Consider the following 23,896-nt stretch of genomic DNA (forward strand, 5'->3'; position numbering starts at 1 on the left):
ACTGACTCCTCTGGCACCAGGAGCCAACAAATACCCAGGGAGGGTGGGTATTTAGATTGAAGGCTTGCACCCTGCTGGAGTCCATCGGAGCATCTGAGAACAGAGGAAGCCATAGTCCACACTGGTAGGGTACAGGGTCCTCTGTAGCTGCAAAATCTGCTGATCTTTGATCTCTTCTTTTTCTGGGCTCCTGGCCTTGGCATTCCTGTCTTCTCAAGGGTCTGGATCTAGGCCTGAGCGAGATTCATAGGTACAGCTGCCTCTGCTGGAAGGGAGGCCACATCCAAGAAGGCGAGCAGGTGAGAGAGGAGGGTGAGTTCCGGGAGTGTAGATTCTGACCAGCGTCACTGCTGGGCTGGTCACCAGCTCCTCTTCTGGCTCAGGGTCAAACTGTGGCTTGGGACTGACTCAGGTCCTCTCGTGGGATCAGCCTGTGCATAAAGGTCTTCACATCTTGGCAGTTTTGAGACCTCATCACGCAGGATGAATGATAAAGGTAAGGATTCAGGTCAGGCTCCACCTGGAAGGGCAAAAAATTGGATGGGGTGGGGTACTCTATCCCTCATCCTGACACTTGCATTTTGACTTTCTTTGCAGTGTTATCCAGTCCATATCCCGTTTTGTGGCAGATTCAGGATGTCAATCATCAGGTGTGGGTCCTTCAAGGCCGGACCCTCAAAGCAGTCCCAAGGAAGGACCACCTGGTTCCAGGTGAGTGGCCAAGGTCTGTCATAGGCAGTCCCTTTGGCCAGGGGACTCTTGTGTGCTGTGTGCTCAGCTTTTTAGTTCACTGTTAACAGGCTTGTCACCTGGGCTTGTCTCACAGGCAATAATGAGCTGGAGGGTGATCATGGGGTTGTTCTGTGACCATGGTCATGAAAAATGAGAGAAGAGAGTGAGGAATTAAGGGAGAATGAATGGTTGGCCGAGGCAAATGGCAGAAGACTTTTTATGTGATCCCTGCAAGGAGTGAGACTAGGACAAGCGAGGGGGATTCTAAAGGCAGATCAATGTTTGAATCCATGAAAGTCTGACTTTTCTAAAGGAAGGAGTTCTCAGAGATGGGGATGGGTGTCTGGGTTAGGTCATAGGAGGCAGGGTGCCCACTCTAGGGGTGTCTGTTAGCAGATTCCAACCTCTATGTCCCTTATAACCCTGGTTCAGTGGTACCATCTTGGAAGCGGCCACTGAAAGCCGTTTTCCATGTTGCGTTTCCAGTCACTGTTACCTTAATCTCCTGCCAACACATGGAGACTCTTGAGAAAGACAGAGGGAATCCCATCTACCTGGGAGTGAAGGAGCCCGAGCTCTGCCTATTTTGCACTGAGGTCCAGGGGCAGCCCACGCTGCAGCTTAAGGTGAGTACGGAAGATAAGGGTCTTGTCAATGCCCGGCTAGGAGGGAAGGGCTCATTTATTTCTCATTTGATGGAAACTCTAGTTTTTTAGAATCTTTTAAAGGACAATTTATTTATTATCCTTACATATATTTATTTTTGGTTCTTTGGGAGTTCCATGTTTTATACAAGAGGAAGAAAAAAATCACAGGAGTATTTTGAAACTAATCTGCTAAAATAACTTTACTTTACTTAAAAAAATAGTTCAGCAAAGAGGAAGGCTTTTAGATTTATTCCTAATTCCAATATAATATATGTAGATAGATACAAAACATATAGTAGAATACATATGTGTGTGCGCACACACATACAGAGTTGTCCCTTGGTATCCGTGGGGGATTTGTTGCAGGACCCCTCCTCCTCCCCATGGATACTAAAGTGGATACTCAAGTTTCTTATATACCAATAAAACCACATAACCTATGCACACCCTGCTGTATACTTGAAATCATCTCTAGATTGCTTATAATACTTAATACAATGTAAATGCTATGTAAATAGTTGCCAGCACACAGCAAGTTCAAGTTTTGCTTTTTGGAAGTTTCTGGAATTTTTTTTTCCCCCAAATATTTTTGTTCTACAATTGGTTGATTCCAGGGCTGTGGAATCTGCTGATATGGGGGGCTAGCTGTGTATGTGAGGCTGAAATCAGCAATGACGTTTTCAGCAGTCAGTTATCACAAGACAGATGAGCATATTAGAACCTCTTCTTTGGGCAGGGAGGGATAAATTGGGAGTTTGGAATTAGCAGATACAAACTACTATATACAGAATAGGTAAACAACAAAGTACAGCACAGGGAACTTTATTCAATAACTTGTAGAAACTTATAATGAACAGGAATATGAAAAAGAATATATGTATGTAACCGAATCACCATGCTGTATGCCAGAAACTTAACACAACGTTGTAAATCAACGATATGTCAAAAAAAAAAGACATCTTTTTGACAAAGGATAGTTTTCAACTTTAAGTGAACAAACACAATTTTCTGTAACAAACATGTTAATAATTACTGTTCTCCATTATTTAAAAACATTTTAAATTATAGGAAGAGCACAAATCAGCCCTCTGTGTAGTTTAGGAAATCTCTTGACATTTTTCAGCCAACAAGCGTAGGCAGACACTCAATTTGATGACCAAGATATAAAACAGTGGTTTTCAACCAAGGGTAATTTTGCTCCCCTAGAAATTTGCCAGTGTCTGGAGACACTTTCAGTTGCCACTGCTGGAGATTGGGGGATAGGCTGCTGAAGTCCGGTGGGCAGAGGCCAGGGGTGCTGCTAAACCTCCCACCGTACGCAAGACAGCCTCTGACAACAAAGAATTACCCAGCTCAGAATGCCAGTGGTTCTGAGGTTGGAGACACCTGACATGGAACAACTCTGTTTTAATTCAAAATTTATGATAACTGTTATATAAATATTCCTTAGTTTCCTCCATGTCTAATGGCTAAACCTGTGCTTTGGATTCTGCAAAATTTTTATGTCAACACTGTTGTCCTTCAAAGCCTCACATTAAGATCCACTGACATTTGTGGCCTAAGGTTTCAACCCTAAGCTTAACACCTATAAACTGGTTGGGGCTTATAATTTTTAATGGTGTCATATGACACAGAGGTGCCCAGGCCTGCTTTAATGAATGGAGAAGGCGATCTCGGACAGGAACTATTAGCGTATAAAGAATGTGGAGCAGTTCAGACAGTTATGCTTCTCCTGGGGCCTCCTCCTTGCCTTCCAGGAACAGAACATAATGGAGCTGTACCGCCAGCCCCAGCCCATGAAACCCTTTCTCTTCTACCACGACCGAAGCGGCAGGACCTCGACCTTCGAGTCTGTGGCCTTCCCGGGCTGGTTCATCGCCTCCTGCTCCGATGGAGGCTGTCCTCTCATTATCACCCAGGACATGGGGAAGGCCTACACCACTGACTTCGGGTTCACTGTACTGTCTTAAGGTTGGTCTGGAGTCGGACGTGGCTCTCCTCCATTCCAGCTCTCATTCAACGAGGGAAGGCAGATTTGCCAGAATCACGTCCGATTTTCAAAAGTACAAACCAGGTTAAAAGGGGGGGTTAGCAGTCCAGTCTTAGTCTACAATAGGAAGGAAGAATCTGTGGCTGGGCTTTTCCCACAGGGGTGTTTAGCTGTCCCCAGCGCATCCGTGCAATGACCTAAGTGTTGCGCCAGAGAGGACCAGACCCCTCTCCCAGTGGCCACATGGAACACAGTCTGGGGAACTTGAAGGGTTTTGCTGTGGCCATGTAGCGTAATTATGACATCTTTACAGAAATAATAAAGAAAACCCTACTTTACATACTTGCTAATGATGCTTCAGTTAAGAAATGAGGGTGGTGGGACTTTCATTTGAATTCCAGATCTCTGGATTTTCAGGTATGTTCACGGCATTGTATCAGGATATTTTGGATCCAGATGGGAAGAAGCGGGCATAGAAATTCCATAAAAGAAAAAACCAGAAAGAAAGCTCAGCCCTTCCTGGTCATGGCTTGTGTCTCAGTGAAGCTATATATCCTGCTGGTTTGAATGAAGAATGAGGGTTGTTTATGAAACTTTTACCAAAGACACTATTACTGGATCTCATGAAGGATTAAATTTGTGAAATAAAATTTTACCCTCTCAGTTGCCCTGTTGTGATTGGAATGACTTTAGTGGAACACCATGGCCATAATATTGGTTCCTTGCATTCATAAGGAGTTTTATAGTTTGTCAAGCAGTTTTTCATGAAGTCTTCCATTTCGTAGAAGAACCCAGTAGGGTTATTGGGGAAAGTGGTATCTTCCCAAATTCAGGTTTTCCCAGACCTCACTGTGGGGGTGGGTGGTACAAATAAAGCATCATTAATAGAAATCTGACTCCATATTTCAGTGCACAGAGCTGGTGTGCAACTGACTGAAAAGATCCCCTCTTCCCATCCTGGCAAGAGTTTCTGAGAGTCCCCGTGGGCTTCTCCTGTGAACTCAGCCATAATCTGACAGGGCTCCCTTTCATTTAGAGCATACTTATTACAAGGACTAATTTCTTCTTCTGCCTTTTTATGAAATGAAGTTTCTTCCCACATAAATGAAGTTTCCTCCCACATAACATCAGTAAACTTCATTCTCGGTGATCCGGTCATTTCTAATCCAGGTAGTCTTGTTGTGACTTTTTTACTTTCCATCACATGTTTACTTGTCTCCAAGATCTGGAGAAAGATGTGGGGATACTGTTTCTCCCAACACACAGATGACCTCCAGGGCCTCGCCGCCATTGCCCCAACCTCCTCATCCCGTTCTAGTATCTTCTGCCTTTCTGCATTTGAGTGGCCACACTGCTGTCAGAGATTAGATTTCTTCCTGGTGATAGTGCATCCCTGAGCTTTCCTGTGTCGTGGCTCCTGCAGAAAGGTAGACCTGTTTCTCCTCTGCTTTTCCATGTTCAAATAATTTCCCTAGAGCTGTGAGATGGCCAAGATACTTAAAGTGAGAGGGGCTCCATTAAGAATTACACTGGGACATTGTGCTGGACACCAGAAACTGACACACTGTAACTGACTATGCTTCAATTAAAAAAGAAAGAAAGATAAAAGCCGACAACATAATGCCTTTTGCAGCAACATGGATGCTTCTGGAGAATGTCACTCTTAGTGAAGTAAGCCAGAAAGAGAAAGAAAAATGCCATATGAGATCGCTCATATGTGGAATCTAAAAAACAAAAACAAAAACAAACAAAGCACAAATACAAAACAGAAATAGACTCATAGACATAGAGTACAAACTTGTGGTTGCCAAGGGGGCGGAGGGTGGTAAGGGATAGACTGGGATTTCAAAATTGTAGAACAGATAAACAAGATTATACTGTGTAGCACAGGGAAATATATACAAGATCTTATAGTAGCTCACAGAGAAAAAAATGTGACAATGAATATTTGTACGTTCATGTAAAACTGAAAAATTGTGCTCTGCACTGGAATTTGACACAACATTGTAAAATGATTATAAATCAATAAAAAATGTTAAAAAAAAAAAAGAAAGAAAGAGAGAAAGAAGGAAGGAAGGAAGGAAGGAAGGAAGGACGGAAGGAAGAAGAAGAAAGATAGACAGACCTGGCTTTTAACTTAGCTAAATTTCTTAGTAGCTACATGATTTGGGGTAAGATTTGCCACCTCTCAGGGCTTGTTTTCTTACATAAGAAATAAAGATTAATGGCCCCTAGAGAGGTGTTGTGAGGATGAAAATATTAACCAAGCAAATCTCTTACAACTTTGTCAGATACAGAATGAGCTCTCAATACTGATTATGCAAAACTCCAAAAGAAGGACTATGAGTTGCCCCAGATCAGCTGTGACTAAGGCTGTGTGGCTCACCCAGTGAAGAGAGCCACACCTCTGCCTCCAAGTCGCTCCGGGAGGAAGTTTTCCTTCTTAACTCAGCATCTGGCCTTTTCAGTCTTTCCTCATTGTGGTTTCCTGGCATTGCCTCTGGTCTGGTTTCTCCAGGACCCCATCCCAGCCACGCCACGTTCCCTCCCAGTGACCCATGGAAGCCTCACGGGATCTCCATGCCAGACCAGCTTTCTTGCCAAAGTGGGCACACCCAGATCCAGGAAATAACCCTCCTTCCTTGTTAATTTAAAGGTGTGGAAGTCCTGGACAGCTGTCCCGGGCTCCTGGATGCAGGTAGAGCCTTAACACTGAGCTTGAGGACAAGACCATCTCTTTGGACAAAGGTAACTCCTGCTGCTCAGAAGCCTTATGTGGAGAACCTTCTTTTCACTCTCTACGTCCAGCCTCTAGGAGCTTCTGGGGCCCTTAGTCTGAAACACGGGATGTCAGAGAGGCAGGGACTGCTTCCAACAGTGCAGGTGATGGTTTGCTTACTTCTCCAGGGAAAACTATGGAATCAGGTGCTGTGGATCCTGAGGCAGATGGGGATGTGAACACCTGGTTCTCATTGTGGGGAGTTGGCGGTCTTCTTGGGGAACTGTCCTGGGGCTCTAACCAGAAGCCCAGAGACAGATGTCCCCTACTTAACGGGGCCCAGGGATGTCCCTGAGCAAGATCTTTAGAAATGCCTCTTTGGAACAGGGAGTTGGTGGCGGGGTGGTGCTTACCAGCTGTGTGGAGGGTTAGATGGAGATAGGCACACACTTTCCCTTCCTTCTTCTAAATCCAGAGACTCACTGCACTAGAAGTTTCCTGGGCTGAAGCCCTGGAGCCACACAACCCTAGCTGTGATGGATGGAGGGTGTCCCGCGGGCCAGGACCACCCGGCCACGACATGATGGGAGCTTCCATTTGGGGTTTTATGGGCCTTGGAACATGCTTTCCCACTCTTAGTCTCAAATGTGCATCTAGGATCTCATTTCTTCTTCTTTTTTAAAAAAATTATCTTTTTTTTTTTTTTTTTTAATGGAGAAACTGGGGATTGAACCCAGAACCTCATGCATGCTAAGCATGTGCTGTTTCCCTCCACTCCAGGGCAGCTTTCTCAAAACAATTTTAACACAGAATTCCAGGGGGAAGGGAGAGAAATGGATAACATGTTTTTCTTTCCTCCTTCTTCCACAAGACCGACTGCTGACAACAACCTCTCCATCATCTGATCTACCTTGTCCTCTTCACAGAAAGCCCTGAGGTCAGCATGCAGCAACACGAATGTAAGCAGTAAATCACAAACCAGCCTGGAGATACCTCCACCTGGCCCCTCGGAGGAAATAGGGCACAAGGGCGCCTGTCATTTGCTCAAGCTAGAAGTGCATTTGCTCTTGCTAAAATACTCAGATCACAAAACCTGCATTTGAAAATCTTATTTAGCCATTTTCTTATTGTGTGTATTTAGAATTGCTTATTCATGTTGATAAAGAGGATAAAGAAGAAACGAACAACATTCTGGTGACCAGTTCGAATATTTTGGGTTTTGTTTTACTACCCAGAGACTATTAATCAGAAAAAAGACAAGTCACTAGATAACCTTAGGGAAAAAACAAACAAACAAAACAAAAAACAATAAAAAATGTGGTGAATCTTGAAAATCTCTTGCAACCACGAATGTATGTAGATCCTCTTTTCAGGTACTTTGATTCACACATCAGCCCCTGTCTTATTTCCCTTCCCTTCCTCCTCAACCCACTCTTTGTCAGAGCAGTAACTCTACTCCTAGGAATTCAAAAGCCATTATTACCAGGACGCAGCCGGAGTCCTGAAGTTTATAATAACCTTGTGTATTTTGTGCTTCTCTGTCATCTGGCAGCCCTGAGATATCCCAGTCACCGTCTTATTCGCGACTCTCAGCAGATGGTGTGGATCCTAAAAGGAAAATCTTTAATAGCAGTTCCTTTTAGCGACAACATCAGACCTGGTGAGTAACAATCGAAGCCCCTGTTGCCTCTTAAAATGATGCCAGCTCCACTGGGGATGGGGCTGAGCTCACGTGAGCCCGGCCTTGGGCCTCTCCTACTTCTGGGAACCAGGTCACTGCCCACAAGAAGGGCAGAGGGTTCCCCCACACAGAGGAAGCCCTGCACCCAGAAATGAGGGTGTGAGGGATTGGCAGCTTTCCTTACCGAAACAAGGCACCTTAGATAAGAAGGGATTGTCCATTCAACCATCAGCTGACTTTTTTCCTAGGTGTTTCTCTTATGAATTTCAACCATCACTGCATATGTCCTCAGATTCAAACTCCCTCATCTTTTCATGATCGTTCCTCCTCTTTTCCAACTTGGCATCCTCTCCTCTAACAATGGAGGAATATTCCTTCCTCCTGTCAATCTATTGCATGCCAATTACACTCCAATAAAGCTGAGAAAAATCAGTCCAATCCAAGTCAGCTTCTTTCTCTTTCTTGTTTATTCCTTCAGTGTTTCATTTTATTGCTCTCTCCCCAGCGTATTACACTTTCGTCTGTCTGCTGGATTCCTTCTATCACTGATAGACATGCTCTAATTTCACATTTCCCAGCTTAATAAGAAAAACCTCCTCTTGATTTGCACATTTCATTTCTACAACCATTCTATTTTCCTATATAGCAATCTACAAACTGTTCTATATACAGTCATAGTCTAACTTCATGGAAGAGTGGGCTACACAGTGTGTCTCCATTTCACCTGCTGTTCATGCTTACATCAGGCAACAAAACCCCTCAACTATCTCTTGACACCCCCCCCCCCCCCACCGGCTTCTCTTTCCAAGGTCACCAAATCCGCTTCTCCGCTCTCACGTTGGGTTCCTCAGTGGCAGTCAGCATAACTGATAACTTTCTTTCTGAACGCTCTCCATCTTCTTCTTCTGGAAGAACATTCTCTGTGGTTTGCTGGCTTCTCTTTTGCATTCTCCTTTCTGACTCCACTTTCTTTATAAAAATCTCTAAATGCTGTGGATTTTCACAACTCAGTCTGCAATCATCCTACCACCCCTCTGAAGGGACTGCGAGCTGGTCTCTTAGATTGATGTATCACCTCTTCATTCTGGTGTTGATGCTTCTAACCCAGATGTCTCCTCTGAAAATGTCACCCATGTCCTTTTGGTGTCCTCTCAAAGTCCATAAATTCATCTACCCGACATGAAACTATGGATATGACTCCTCAAAACTGTTCACGGACCCAATCTTCCCCATCTCCATCAATGGTACTACCATCACCCTGTTTGCTGGAGCCAGAAATACAGGAAACATCTTTATTTCCTCCTTTTCCTCAATCTCCATTTAATCCATCAGCAGAGACTGATAAGTCTGTGTACAAAACGTGCTTTATTCCTAAGATAATACCATCTTTCTCCTGGACCACTTTTATCACTTCTTCGCTGCCATCCCTCCCACTTCATTTGTGCAGCTTCCCATTCAGCCTCCACAAAGCATCCTTCTTACTATGTTAATCGAAGAATCTCATCCCCCCGTGTTTGTGTTTGGGGGGAAAGGGGCAGTGGGAGATCTCGGGTACACTAGTCTTCTTTCACAGCCTTGGACTCAGCAAGCTCTTTTCCATGTGAAAGCCTTAACATTTCCTTTCCCTGTTAACACCCTTCGTCCAAACCCTGCCCCCAGCCCTATTCCTGTTTCTTCATATACTAGCTTCCTCTTAGCTTTAAGGTCTTGGTTTGAACTCCACCTCTGCAGAGAGGTCTTTCTTGATTCCTCTGTCTCAGTTTGGTTTCTCTCCTACTGTCCCAGACTTTGGTCACTTTCCCCAAAGCAGGTGCTGCCATTTATGGCGGTTCTGATCTTTTCTCTGCTAATATTGTTAAGTCTCGTTTTCAGTGGCGGCAACGACAATGTCTCTCTTGTTCTCGGCTTAATCTCCAGTGTCTTGCTTTGAGTGGGCTTTCAAACAAAGAGTGTTGGGTGGATAAATTCCCTGCCCCTTGATGGAAGGATAGATGCAGAACACCCAGGCTCCTGGGAATCTCCTGCTGAATTAGTTGGGAATTAAATTCAACTGATAGTGACAGAAAGCTCACACAACTGGGACTTAGAGAGAAGTTTCTTTGTTTCTCATGGAAAGGAAGCCTGAGAAGGCGGTCTGAGGCCAGTGTGGTGCCTCTGTCATGCCACTGGAGTCCAAGATTCTAACTTCTGCTTCACCAACTTCAAGGTCACCTCCACCATCGTCTAAGTATGGAGATCTGGTATAGAAAAAAGCTCCTCCCAGCCGAGTCAACTCCTTTTAAAGAACATTCTTAGAAGTCCCACACAACACTCTCACTTCCATCTCATGGGCTACAAATTAAGCATACGGTCAAAGTTAGCTGGTCGGAAATTTATTTTTATTTTGGGGAAGTCATGTGCCCTGGTGACAACTGGGATTCTGGTATTAAGGAGGAAAAAGGAAATGGGTTGCAGACAACGATGAAAGTTCTCTGCCACATAGCTTGTGGGAGGAGCCTTCTTGTGGGTGGGAGCGCCGGTGAGGGGTGCCCAGCATCCGCCTGGCTGGGGATGTCACTGAGCATCAGGCCAGAAGGACTGGCCTGTCCACTGCTTGGAGCCTGACACCTGTCTCCATTTTCCCTGTGTTTCCAGTCTCTCTTGCCATAATAGCATGTCGAGACACAGAATTCTACAGTGAAGGAAAAGGTACTCCGTTTTACCTGGGAATCAAGGACCAAAATCTTTGTCTCTGCTGCACAGAAATTCAGGGCATTCCTACCTTGCAGCTTCAGGTGAGTGGTTGTGCCCCTAATGAGAGACGGGCTATGAGATGAACTTTTAATTTCCTTGAAGACGTTACTGAATAAAAGTAGCAGGTTTTCAATCCTGGACATTCAGTGTAAAGAAGGAAATCTGGCTGGTCCCCAAGTCAGTACAAGCTACCTTTGGAACAGATGGAATATTTCTTAATGTCAGTGCATTCTCGGCAGGACAGAGTACACCCACAGAAAGGCCAAGGGTGGTGGTTTCTCCATCCATTCTCAGTTGTCTTCAGCTGCTTCCCAGAAATCCTCTGAGGAGATGGAATGGTCCCTCTTAGGAAAAGGCTACTGCACGGCAGTGGAGACTAGAGAGGGGATTTGGATTAATCTAGATTTTGTGGATTACATGCTTATGGTCCCCCTCCTGAAAGCAAGATTTGTAGTTACAAAGCTAATCTTTCTGCTTATGATGGAAGCTGTAATTTGTAAACCCACTTGGAGGCTGGGGAGCTCATGAGACTGGCCTGAACCATCAGATGGGTACAACTCCGTCTGTTCTCAGGGAACACAGTGCTGCCTCAATGAATCAGAAGCACCTTGTGTTGTGGGATCGTGAGGGGGAGCCAAGCACCTGGGAACCAGTCGGTTGCTCATCTTGAAAGCTGGTTTCACCTGCCTGGGTCTCTGGCCTCTGTCCCTCCCTTTTGGAAAGGGAGACACTCCCAGGGCTGAGTTAGTTTAGCTTCTTCCTCCCAGTAATCCTTTCTAACAAGCCTCTTTCCTACCCCCAGGAGAGAAATATCATGGACCTGTACTGGGAGACCAAAGGGCAGGAGTCGTTCCTCTTTTTCTCCAGCGAAGAGGGGTCCACCTTCGTCTTCCAGTCAGTCTCCTGCCCTGGCTGGTTCATAGCTACCTCCTCCGTGGTGGGGCAGCCCGTCACCCTCACCAAGGAGAGGGGCAAAACTGAAAACACCAACTTCTATTTAGATGGTGAGAACTGAATCCTGCCTGGGCTTTGGTGGCTGAGTCCAGGATAGAGGATCAGGTAGTCGGAGATTCTTCTGATTGAAAACACAACGGGTCGTCTTAAAAGACCACCGTGCACTGATGCCCATCCATAGCCCACCTTATTCCATCACCTAAAAACCATTTCTTCCTCTAGACAGCGTCTAGATTCACCATATCCCCAACTTGAACATCCTCCCAGTGTGAAACCTGAGTCACTTTTTGTTCTTTCTTGATCACAACAGTGCCATTATTCCTGTTGTAGATGAATTAGAGAAATAAGAGGTGCCTTCTAGTCCCTGCCTCAAACTTTAGAGCTTAACCTGTGTCCATCAACTCTGCTTTCCTAGTCTCAAGCCACTGTGATGATCTGCTACGTGCTAGCAGAACCAAGAGAGGAAGGCAGAGGGCTAAGCTCCCAGCTGCTCCGGGCAGCCTCGGGGTGGGGTCGGTCCTCTTACCCACTGCTCCGTGGTGGTCAGGGACTAGTAGGGTCTTGCTGATCAGAGGACTTTCTTCTCTTCCCCTGGGAGGAGCCTTTGAGGAGCTCACAATGTCTGCTTATCAACTACTTCCCTCACAAGCTGTTCGCTCTTTCCATGTTAAAAATACTAATTTTCAACTATTATTAATACATGGCTGCATTCTCCTTGTAAATAAAAAAAAGTAAAAACATAACTGATAAATGCAAATTCTTTCCCCCAAATCCCAGGTCCTGCCTCCACATCCCAATGGTAACCACTGTTACGTGTTGGCATTATTCTGGTCCATTACTTATGCATTTACATACTCGTATGTACTTATTGGAAACATACTGTGCTGGTGTGTGTGTGTGTGTGTGTGTGTGTGTGTGTGTGTGTGTGTGTGTGTATCTTTAACGGGTATAATACAATACATATTTTTCCAACATTTTTTCTCTCACTCAACAATACGTTCAAGTAGCACCTATGCTAGTATGGCTGGATCTCATTCTTTTCAACTGTTGCAGTTTCCAGTATATAGAGAATAACATCTCATTGTTACTTTAATTCAATACTAAGTCCTAAATACTAATTACTATTAAGCTGTTTGCTATTTAGCACATTCTAAAGCCAGACCTCTGATTTCTGACTTCTCCACCAAAATCTTTCTTTTGAGCATCACCAGGGATGTCTCTGTTGCCAGATCCAGGGGACACTCTGCCGCCCTCATCTTAATTGACATTGGACACAGCCTGCTGTTCCCTCCTCATCTTTGCCCTCAGGGCTGGGGTTCTGCAGCAAGTCACTCCTGGTTTTTCCCCAACCTCACTGGCTTTTCCTTCTCACTCCCCTTTACTGGGTCCTCCTCACATGACTTCTAAAAGTTCAAGTTCCACAGGGCTCGTCCCTGAGTCCTCTTCTCCTCTTTATACTGTTTCACTGGATGATATTACTTGTTACGCATTTAAATTCCAGGTGAATGTTGACAATTTGAGCTGACCCAGAACTCTTAGAACTCCGGATTTGCATTTGCAGCTACCAATTTGGGTTGTTTCAGGACTTTAAAATTGAATGTGTCCTCCGATGCTTGCCCAACATGCCCATCTCCACACCCAGTTTTTTCCATCTGTTACTCAAGACAGAAACCTAGGAGTCATCCTTGATTCCTCCCTTCCCTAAAGACCTACATCTAACCTATCAAGTCCATCCACCAGGAAGTCTACTTTCAAAATATATCTCAAATCCACCCATCTCTCTCCAACTTCTCTGCCACACATCATTGGCATACCTGGCAACCACCATAACCCACCAGTCCTGTAAATCAGCCTCCAGACTGGTGACCTCCATCTGCTGCTCCATCTATTTGTTAAATCCATTCTCTGTGAGCCAGCCAGGATTATCTCCATAGATGGAAATTCAACTATGTCATTCCAATGTTTAGATTCCCTTGATGCTTCCATTTGCAATTGAAATGAAATGCAAATTCTCTACCATAGTTGACAGGTTTGCCTGGATGGTCTGGCCTCCTGTTTCCAACCCTTTTTTCCAGATCACTCTTTCTCTCCATTGCCATCTTCAGTTATGCTAATCTTTCAGTTCTTTGAACATGCCACCAAGTTCTTTAAAACCCCAGGACCTTTGCATATGCTATGCTCATGTGTACATTCCTGTTACCTATACTGCTTTATTCTCATTCTTTTCCTTTCTGGCTCCTTCAAGTCATCTTCTAAGATATCCACCTCCTCAAGAGGTCTCCCCTACCAAGCATGTCTGAAGTAAACTGCTTCTCCTTCCTCCTGAAATTTCTACCTCCGGTTTTTGATTGTTTCCTTCACACAATTTGTGGTGACTTTATTTGCCTTTGTCTTTCTTTACTTCCTTCCTTGCAATATAAAGTCCTCGACTGCAGGGAAATAGTGTCTGTCTGGTTTAACCATTGCATCCCCAGGCCCTAGCACAGTGTCTGCGTTTAGTAAAGAGATGTTGAATAAATAAATAATTAACAAATTGCTAAGTGAATAAATGTATGAGGGGCTGGCCTTCTCCCCAGGCAGCCCACCCTCCTTAGCAAGACTTGCCTCATTCAGAATAAAACCTCCCTTCCTGTTCCTAAGCCTTGATATCACGGAGAAGGAGCTCCCACATCCACACAAATCCTTCAGCTTTGTGAAGGCAGCTCTGTGGTCCTCTTTAATCTCCTTTCCCCTCTGATATAGCCACCAAAGCGGGAGAGCAGTTCTTCCTCACTCCTGGTGTTTCCTTCCATGATACCCCTGGGCTCTCCCCAACCCCCCTCCCCTACATGTCCTTTCGTGACACTCCTGGGCTCCCCCCCACCCCCACCCCACACTCACGCTACTCAGGTGGAGGGAGGACCATGCACCCCGATGCACACCTACTGTCCTGGTGTAATTGCTGATACCACTTTCTTCCATTCTCAAAAGTGCCACATTATAGGATAAATTACGGGGTCACCTTGTTAGAAACTGGGATTGTGGGACACAGCTGCTAGTTTATTTAACCTACTTTTCATTGGAAACCAACTGAATTGAAGAAAGCATCCTTTCTGCTCTGTTCTTTTATAATTCACATTTTTATGTACTTATTTAATTTAAATTTTTTATTTGCAGGGGGAGGGGGAGGAATTAGGCTTATTTGTTTATTTCTTAATGGAGGTACTGGGCATGGAACCCAGGACCCTGTGCATGCTAAGCTCTGTGCTCTACCACTGAGCTCTACCCTTCTCCATGGCTGACATTTTTATGTGGCAGTCCAGAGCTGCCTGCGGCTGGGTGTGACTGTGATTCTCATGGTCTTCCTCTGTGCTTCATTTGTTTGCAGAAAAGAATCTGCACCCTCCCATGTCAGCTTCATCAACAAGACACTTATCAGTAAGGAAAAGGTTGGACTTTGTCTTAATTCTCAGTTAGTTCATAACTCAAGTAGGAAAGGGGGATGCTGTCTATTACCCCTCCCCTCCGACTACCAGCAATTAACATGGCAAGAACGCAATTCTTACCTCACTGCCATGGTCATCGGTGTCAATGGGTGGGTCCCCCTCCAGACAGACCTAATATTTGGGTTCAGCCTGAAAAGACACTAAGCAAAGTGGCGGGGCAGTGCTGGTGAGGAGGGTGGGGCTGGCACAGAAATCAGGGCAGCAATGCACATGTTAGTCACTCATCTCGAATATCGTGATGTGTGCTTGGAGCTGCCATCGGAAAAACCCATGCCTGATTGTCACATGTCCCCATCAGCCTAACACCACCGGGAACAACTCAGTAGCCCGACAGGATCACGTTAATCGACCCATAGCAATAAGAGAGACTGCCCACCAGGAGCGGTGGGCCATCTCACCAAACAAAGGACGTGAGAGAGTTATTGTAAGAGTTGGGGCAAGGGTGGTGCTTAGGCAAAACTGAAGCGAAGCAGTGTTTGATGGGCCCAAAGCAAAAGGACTGCGTGGAAAGGGCTCAACCTCAGGTCGGGAGGGTAAAAGGGATACAGGGCCTGTGTCTTTTGCAAGAACAAAGGCTGAAACAGATACAGAATGTCTATGGGAAGCTCTGGGTCCTGGTTGGAGATGGAGGCTGCTTCTCTGTGTCAAAGTGACTTATATCCTTCAGGCAAAAGTGGATGTTTCAGTCTTGCTGATACAATGCTTTTCACGGCTGAGTAGTATTCCATTGTATATATACATACACACCACCTCTTCTTTATCCATTCATCTGCTGATGGACGCTTAGTTTGCTTCCATATCTCAGCAATTGTAAATAGCGCTGCTATGAACATTGGGATGCGTGTATCTTTTCAATTAGTGGGTTTTTTTTTTTTTTTTTGGATATACACCCAGGAATGGAAATGCTGAGTCATATGGTAGTTCTATTTTTAGTTTTTTGAGAGACCTCCATACTGTTTTCCACAGTGGCTCAAACAGCCACATTTCTGATAGTCCGTGATTTTAAAGAACAGCGTCTCAGAGAGTGACAAAGTGCGAGTCACTCAGAGAAGGGGAGGTTATGCCGCTTGACAGCCGTGGCACATTTCTGTTAAGGCCCAGCTGGCTTGGTCTGGGTCCTGTTGGTTCAGCCTGATGAGTGACTGGGCTGTTTCACTCTCACTATCACAGTGTCTTCCCAGCGGAGGTCACTTCTCTTTTTATTCCTGAATAGAAGGATGATGCTTAAGACAACCTGTGAGGCCTCAGAGTTAAAAACTCACGGGAAGTAGACTTGTCAGCAGTGCGTGGGGCTTGCGTTCTCAGAGCCTGTGAGGACAGGGAAGGACCCAGAGGCCTCCCTAACCCACTAGCTCCTCTGAGCCTCGGCTGAGGTGGTGGAGGACTATATTGAGATGGGCCAGGAGGTGAGCATCACAGAACGTAAGGAGGTTCACCTGCTTAGAACTCACATCTCCTGGCTCAGGATCACAGCCCCTCCCTGTCCCACGTTGGGATGGCAAGGAGCAAGTAGGGGGAAGGGCCTTGTCCCTTCTTAGAGATCAAGTCTCCAGGCCTGTCTGCTTCCTGAGGGTCCAAGGCTAGGTCAGGGCCAAACTCCTTCAATGCCCTCTTTCTCTGTCTCCGGTCCTGCCCTTTGCCAGCCCTGTTGTGAGGAGCATGGTCCCACCAACTCACTGCCAACAAGAAGCATCTCTGATTCCTGCAGAGGATAAGGCCCTTGTCTGTGGCCACCACATGCCAGAGGCACAGCCTTGAGCGTGCGGTCAGGGGCCAACAGCTTCCGGGCACAAGCTGGGCTCAGGGGCTGGACACCAGTGCAGATCAGGTTCTCTGTGTTTGCATGGACACAGTGTCTCTTCCAGCCCCCTGTTCTCTGACAGAATCAGGACTGGCTTCTGGGCTTTTAGCCAGAGAAGCATGTGGAGGCTTCTCTCTCTAGGAAGCTGCTCACTGGTGAGGCTTAGGGTGGGGACGTGACAAGGCCGCCCAGGTCAGACTGCTCAGAGCTGCTCCAGGAAAGGAGGCAGAGGAAATCCCCAAAGCAGTAAAAGCAAAGACATGAAATGACAGGAACATTCTGTGCGACTGTCCTGAGTCAGGTGCCTGGACCCTGTTCCATTCAAACATGGGCGCTCCGTGGGGTCGGGGAGAGCATTTCTAGGGCTGAATGAAGGGGTTCTGCTGAAAAGCACATCCACCTGAAGGGTCTCCAGCTCCTCCAAGCCCAGGCCAGGCCACCTGTGAGCATCCTGGTCCCTGAAGACGGACTCAAAATCCCTCCATCAGGATCCAGAACAGAGAGCCATGCCCTCCAGGCCTGAAGCTCTGACTCCTGGTGCCCTTTTCCCAATTCCCAATGCCTGGAAAGTGTAGGATATGGTAGAGATTTATGAAGACAGAAGACTCTCTAGCATTTTCTATGCCACCAGAGTTTAAAGAGACTGTGGGGCAACATCTTGGTGTTGATGAAAAATTAGTCAATAATTAATCTAAGAAAAGAAATAGAAAATTTTATTTGAGCCAAACTGAGGATTTTCACTTGGGAGACAGTCTCTTAGTGAGCTCTGAGGACTTTTCTGAAGAGGACAAGCATTTATGTGATGTTGGCAAAGAGGTACATGCAACCAGGCACTCATCTTGGTAGAAGGTCACAGTTATTCGTGAAGAACAGACATCTTAGTTAGTGGTTTCAGTGCTTTCCTAAGTATGGGAAGATGCAAGAAGCTGGGCTCATAGAATGTTCTCCTGGAAATATCTAGCTGAGGACCAGTTCTATAGGTTTTCCCGGAGCACAAAGTGCCTCATCCTGATCTTTGCCCTGAATTCCTTTCAGGGTGTCTTGTAGGTCAGTGATTGCCGTGGCTAATAACTTGATTCTTGTAGAACTGGTTGGTGGGCAATGTTCTTTATTTTACAGTCTCTTCCCTTTTGGTCTTAATTTTGACCAAAGTTTGAGAGGCATTTGGTGACCTATTTGTCCCATGTCATCATTGGGAAGCAGTTGGTGGAAACTCCCACCCCAACGCAGAAGCTGGAGATACTTGGAGGGGGAGGGGTGGGTAGAAGACCATCCCAGAGGTTCTCATGATGACATGAAGAAGCCTGAGGTTGGCAGAAGGCCTGGAACCATGGGGGTTTTCTCCAAGGGACCAGTGCGTCAAGTGGTGGGATGCCCAACTCTGAAAAGAGTTTGAGTCTGGAAACTATACAGGTCCCTCTGAAGGTGCCTAATGATGGGGAGAAGCAGGATGATGTTGATGGTCACACAACAGCTACACATATACCACTGCAGGGAAGGAAAACTGGCCACCCCAAAATATGTCTCTTTGGCATGAGGATTATTTTAGGCTGACTATTTTTAAGAAACAGAAGACTCAGAAAGTTTTTCTTTTTACCCCCCCCCCCGCCAACTGCCTAAAGAATTTAGATAAAGGGCTTGTTCTAGGAATAGAGCTACCACCAGAGATATCTGGAAAGAATGAGGTAGGTGTGGTGGGGGAACTCGGCAGGGCCTAGAGATCAGAGCCCACGTTGTGTCCCATTGTCTCTGCCTGACTCAGCAAGCATTTGTTTCCCCCAAATTTGCTTTTCCATCTCCATGTCAATTGCCTTTCTCCCCTTTGAAGTCCTAAACCACTAGCCTCAACATTCTCTTTTGTCTTTGGCCGAAGATGGTATTTAAGGTAAGGGTGTTGTTCATTTTGGCAAGTCATTCAGTTTTCCTGGGTCTTTCCCAGATTCACATGTTACTAAACTCTGATTTTCTCCTATTAATGTCTCATGTCAATTCAATTCTTAGGCCAGCCAGAAGAACCTAGAAGGATAGAGGAAAATTTCCTCCTCCTACACCACCTACTAAAATCAGATGAAATCAGGCTGCATCAGAGAGCGTGGGAACACTTCCCCTTGAAAGCCTGAAGCCAATGCCACAAGAACTTGCATTTCTACTCTTGCTCTGCCCACAATGTCTGGGCATTAGGCCTGGTTAAAAAAAAAAAGGGGGGAACAGCTTCCTGAGAGGATGAGCCAAAGCATCATCTCTGCATTCCCCTCACCTTTTGAAGCAAGATGACAAGAAAGTTATGGCACCTTGACTGGGATGTCATTAGAGGACCTGATACACACTGGGAAAGATGGAGTGAATACAGTAAAATCTAAAGTCATCATTGCAGAGAAGGAAAAGAAAGAAATGTTTTGATGTTTATACCTAGATGATTTGATGACCCTTCATAAATGGGTTAGAAAGGGAAATAGACTAAGAAGGAGGAAGGCCCAGGAGACAGGTGTGGGGATGCCTGGGATGGTCCTGTCTCAGTGTAGAGAGTACCTATCCTGACGATTGGGCTAAAAGAAGAAAAATGGATGCCTCAGGGCAGTAGAAATTGGGGGAAAGGTGTGGGCAGAGCTCAGTTGTTTGCAGTTATGCACCTTTTAATTCTATCTGACTTTTAAGGAAATATGTGTGTATTACTATGGTAATATTTAAAATGAATTAAAATATAGTATAATTCTGGGTCCTTGTTTTACTCATCTGGAAACGTCTTTCTCTTTTTCACCAGGATAGATAGAGCCTGAGGCCCCTTTAAGGAGATATAAAAATACAAGGAGTCCAGGAAGGTTTATTCAAATAGCAAACAAAGGCAGCTTTCCTCTTTCCTTTTAGAGAAGAAAACCAAACCTCTGAAGAATGCACGTGAAGGCATCCAGCACATTTTTCACGCTCAGGTTGGAGATTCTGCCTCCATCCTTGCCCTCCCTGGTGACAAAGTCAGTGACGAGCTGGAGCGCACATTTCCTGCTCCCAGAAGAGTATGTTTCTGTGATGCTCATATAGCTCAATTCCTGGAGATGTCACTCTCGGGCTTTCAGAGGCCCTTGAGCCACGAATGACTAAGCACTTGGTCCTGCCCAGAGCGCCTCATCCTGATTTCTCACAGCTGAAAACCCAGAAGAGGTTCCTTTTCTGGTTGAGAGGGAGGTGGGTAATGTTGGAGGCCCAGCCTTGGTGATTCAGTCCATCAAAGGAGGCTACATCTGAGCCAGACACTGCCCCAGGCAGACTGCCCGCCCCACCTGCACGCCACCTGCGGAAAGTTTGCCCTTCCCCAAGTCCCTCCAGTCTGGAATAGAATCACCGTCACTGTAGCAAGATTATTGCTAAGATTAAAGCTGACTCCTTAGGATTGGGGAAACCCTGTCCCACTTTCCTCGCCCTGACCCTTAGGTGTGTTTAGAAGTGCTTGAGAACCAGATGGCATCTCCTTCTGCCACTTCTCATGATGCACATGGATATCTGGGTGCATCTGTGACTACGGATGGAGGTCATAGCTCAACCTCCAACAGGGAGTGTGTCCACTGAAGGAGGGCAAAATTTGCCACCCCAAAATGTGTCTCTTTAATGAGGATTAATTTAGGCTGATTATTTTTGAGAACAGAAGATTCAGGAAGGGTTTTTTGTTTGTTTATTTGTTTGTTTGTTTGTTTGTTTGTTTGTTTGTTTTCCTCCCCATTGCTGCCTAAAGAATGTAGACAGAAGACCGTTCCAGGAAGGGCGCTATGACCATAGATAACTATTATTGTGAACTAGGTGTGTAGACAGGGAGGAACCTAGCAAAGTCTGTTTGTTAAAATTCCTCTCTGTATCCCATTGTCTCCACCTGGGCCAGCAGTTGTTTGTTTACCAAAAATTTGCTTTTCCATCTTCATGTGATTGCCTTTCTCCCCTTTGAAGTCCCAAACCACTACCCTCAACACCCTCTTTTGTCTTTAGTTGAAGATGGTTTTGGCTGTTTTGGTAAGTTAGCTTTCCGTGGTCTCTCTCACGTGTACAGATTATTAAGCTTTCATTTGATTATCTCCTGTTAAACTGTCTCATGTCAATTTAATTTTTATACCAGCCAGAAGAATCTAAAAGGGCAGAAAAAAAATTTCTTCCTCTCCAGCATCATCATATCCAAGTCCTTCTCTGTCATGGACCCTCGTGGACGTTCCAACATCCAGACATTTTGCTATTTCTAGGAGTTCCCTTGGGACTCAGGTGTAGATTCTCTTAACAGACTGGAGAGTACAAATTTGTGTTCTTTTGGAAGACTTAGCTCCTACAGAGGACCCAACTAGTCCATACTTTGTTTTTGTACACTCTTCGATTCATTGTATGAATGATGAGATTTTTCTATATACTTACAGCTTTTTAAATAAATATTTTATCTAGTTTTGAACACATATAAGTATCCTTTTATGCTTTAGAGGTAAATTCTCATCAAAATTATATAGTAAATTTTATGTGCTGATTTGACCCTAGGTCAGATCAATGAAAGGAGTAGATGTTACTAAATTTGCATGAGTAATTCTGTGTTTCTTAGTCCGGTTTAATTTATGCATCATAATTAGGGTCGATCTGCAATGAGAGAACCTTCCTGGGCATTCCCCTCCTAGAGAGAATGACTCACAGGAGTTTTGATGAGCCTTTGATGATGACATGTGAAGTCCAGACATCCTGCTCCTCCTCAGGTAAATGATAGCTTGAGAAGTCTTCCCTCCCCTCCACTACAAAGCCTTACGTGGGGCTGAGGTATTCCCAGAGGACAGATTGTATTGATCCTGGGCCAGGAGACACCTAAGGATCTGTGCTTTGTACTTCCCCAAACAGGAAAGACGCTTTTCTTCTTGCTACAAGATAGCAGAGGGGAGGCCATCAGAGAACAGAGTCGCCAGATCAGATGCACAATCCCAACCTCAGGCTTCTCCTTGCTGTAATTGCGTGTAAAGTGAACTGATGAAAATAGCCAAACTGGTCTCTAATTCATTTGCTGTCCTCTGCTAGAGGAAGTGCTAGATTACAATGACTGTTTAAGACTTTGCTTTCTTGTTTTATGTCTGCTAACCAAGATAATTATAAAATGATGTGGCATCTCAAAAAAAAAAAAAAAATTGGGTACTCAGGGACCTACCCAATGCTTACTATGGTCATTCTGTACCAGACTGACCTGTGGTACTTTTATTTCTTTGACGATAGAGGGGCTTTCATACTGGGAAGTCTGAAATGATCTGGGCATGCATATACTCTCAGTAAATCTCTGCCCCAGGCATCTTCTCTAGAAGGTCCAATTCCTATAAGAAAGGGGGTAGAAGATATCAAACCCAGCTGTGACCTCTAGCTTCTCCACTATTGTAGCTCATATAGCGTGAGGTGTGTGGTACCAGGTGATAGTCCCGAATCTCCGTCCAGATGGTGACAAGTTGAGGGGGGTTGGCTGGTGTAGAACAGGGCTGACTTCAAGCCTAGGGCTCAGATGAGCGGCTTTGGGATGGGTTATTTGGAGAGGGCATGATCCCAGATCGCAGGGAGAAAAGATAAGCTTTATGACTTCAAGGACCAGTGGTGGGAGAGCAAGACCAAAAGACAGAGATGAGGACAGAAGATTGAGCAGCAGAGAGTCTGTGGATGCAGGGACGGTGGAAAGAGCTCATCATCTCAGCTGCTCCATCTCCACATATATTTGCGTCTCAGGTGAAGAACTCGGCAATGAGAGTGACTCCATGGGAAACTGTCTATTCCAGACCACACAAACCACGTCCTCTTGTGACCTACTCCCGTTACCCTAGACTGAAGGCAAATAAACATGGATCCTGTCCTTCAAGTTCAAGGGCTGGGGAGGAAGGAATGGTGGATGGACTTGGATTTCTGCATATAGCCTCCTGTCTCTAGGTTGGATACCAACTAGGCCAGATTGGTCCCTGATGCCTGATTCACTCCAGGCACCTTGTGCATCCAAGGACATAGTCAGCCTTTGCTTTGTGGGATGAGGCAGGTACCAACTTTGAATTCTGCTCTTGCTTGGTCTCTCAATGACACCGTTACAAGCCAAATGGTAGAGAATCCCACTCTGTCCTCATCACAAAACTCAGGGAACCCTCAGGGAGGGAAAAATCAGACACTCCCAAGCAGTAGTCACCATGCTACCCTATGGCCACCCTCACCATGACACTGCTCCCCAGTAAAAATCATAATTAACTTTGTATTTAGTTAAGAAAGATTGCTAAAATGTGCAACTTCCAAACTTGAAAAGAAGATGAATAAAGGAAAAACAAACAAAGCCACCACACTCCATCCAATCGAAGTCACTAGAGGAAGGCAAAAAAGAAACAAAAGAGACATCAGAAGGAAAACAAACAAAAAAATGGAAGAATGGTTGAAGTAAATGGACATATTTCAGAAATCAGGTAGTTTAAATTAACTAAATTCTCCAGATGAAAGAAGATTACAAGATTAGGGGAGAACGCTGCAATGTGCTACTAATGAAAGGCATTCTTAAAATAAAGATGAGTTTCTCTTGGTGTCTCAAGTAGGCTTCTACTGGACCAAAACTTTCAGAAAAATAACGAAAAGATCTGGTGGGGAGGGAACCTGAATGCATTGGCGTGTGAGAACAAGAAAACACATGCAGGCAGATTCTGGAGGGAAGTAATCACTTAGAAAAAATGATCTGCCAAGGTCAAGTTCCTATTTTCACAGTTTTGACTGAAAGCAAACTAAAATTGCACAGTATGATACAACTGAAACTAATAGAAGACTCTACGGTCTTCTGTGAAGAACCAGGGGACAGATTTGGGGACAACCACAGCCAGTGGAGAGTGGAGAAGTAATCTTGGAGTAAGGCAGTAAGGGAGAGCCACACAAATTCTGTGTAAAAGCTGCCTAAATTTCTGGCTGATCCTTGAGCCATGCCTAGAAATCCAACTAAATTTTAATTTTTTTAAACTGAAGTATAGTTTACAATGTTGTGTCAGTTTCTGGTGTACAGAATAATGTTTCAGTCATACAAACACAAACATATATTTGTTTTCATGTTCTTATTCATCATAGGTCACTACAAGATAGTGAATATAGTTCCGTGTGCTATATAGTAGAAACTTGTTTATCTCTTTTATTTATAGTAGTTAGTATCTGCA

General features: G+C 45.1%; 2 protein-coding genes across 4 annotated transcripts; both read left to right on the forward strand.

Moving 5' to 3' along the window:
* Nucleotides 1–4,032, forward strand: LOC105072266 (interleukin 36 alpha). 3 transcript variants are annotated; one of them, XM_045519709.2, is made up of 5 exons: nt 1–496; nt 598–711; nt 1,219–1,358; nt 3,137–3,350; nt 3,787–4,032. In XM_045519709.2, the coding sequence occupies exons 1-4, from the start codon at nt 484–486 to the stop codon at nt 3,347–3,349; spliced, it is 480 nt and encodes a 159-aa protein (XP_045375665.1). In that variant the 5' UTR covers nt 1–483; the 3' UTR covers nt 3,350; nt 3,787–4,032. The 3 variants fall into 3 exon arrangements, with proteins under 3 accessions (XP_045375665.1, XP_045375664.1, XP_010957436.1); XM_045519708.2 differs by having other exon boundaries at nt 5–299; nt 384–496; nt 3,137–4,032; XM_010959134.3 differs by having other exon boundaries at nt 5–496; nt 3,137–4,032.
* A 1,803-nt stretch (nt 4,033–5,835) lies between these two features.
* Nucleotides 5,836–12,187, forward strand: LOC105072265 (interleukin 36 beta). The gene is made up of 5 exons (XM_010959133.3): nt 5,836–6,117; nt 6,960–7,047; nt 7,641–7,748; nt 10,404–10,543; nt 11,305–12,187. Exons 2-5 carry the CDS (start codon nt 7,032–7,034, stop codon nt 11,515–11,517), a joined length of 477 nt encoding a protein of 158 aa, XP_010957435.1. The 5' UTR covers nt 5,836–6,117; nt 6,960–7,031; the 3' UTR covers nt 11,518–12,187.
* The last annotated feature ends 11,709 nt before the right edge of the window (nt 12,188–23,896 follow it).

Source organism: Camelus bactrianus, chromosome 28 (genome assembly GCF_048773025.1).
Source record: "Camelus bactrianus isolate YW-2024 breed Bactrian camel chromosome 28, ASM4877302v1, whole genome shotgun sequence".
NCBI classification, from domain to species: Eukaryota; Metazoa; Chordata; class Mammalia; order Artiodactyla; family Camelidae; genus Camelus; species Camelus bactrianus.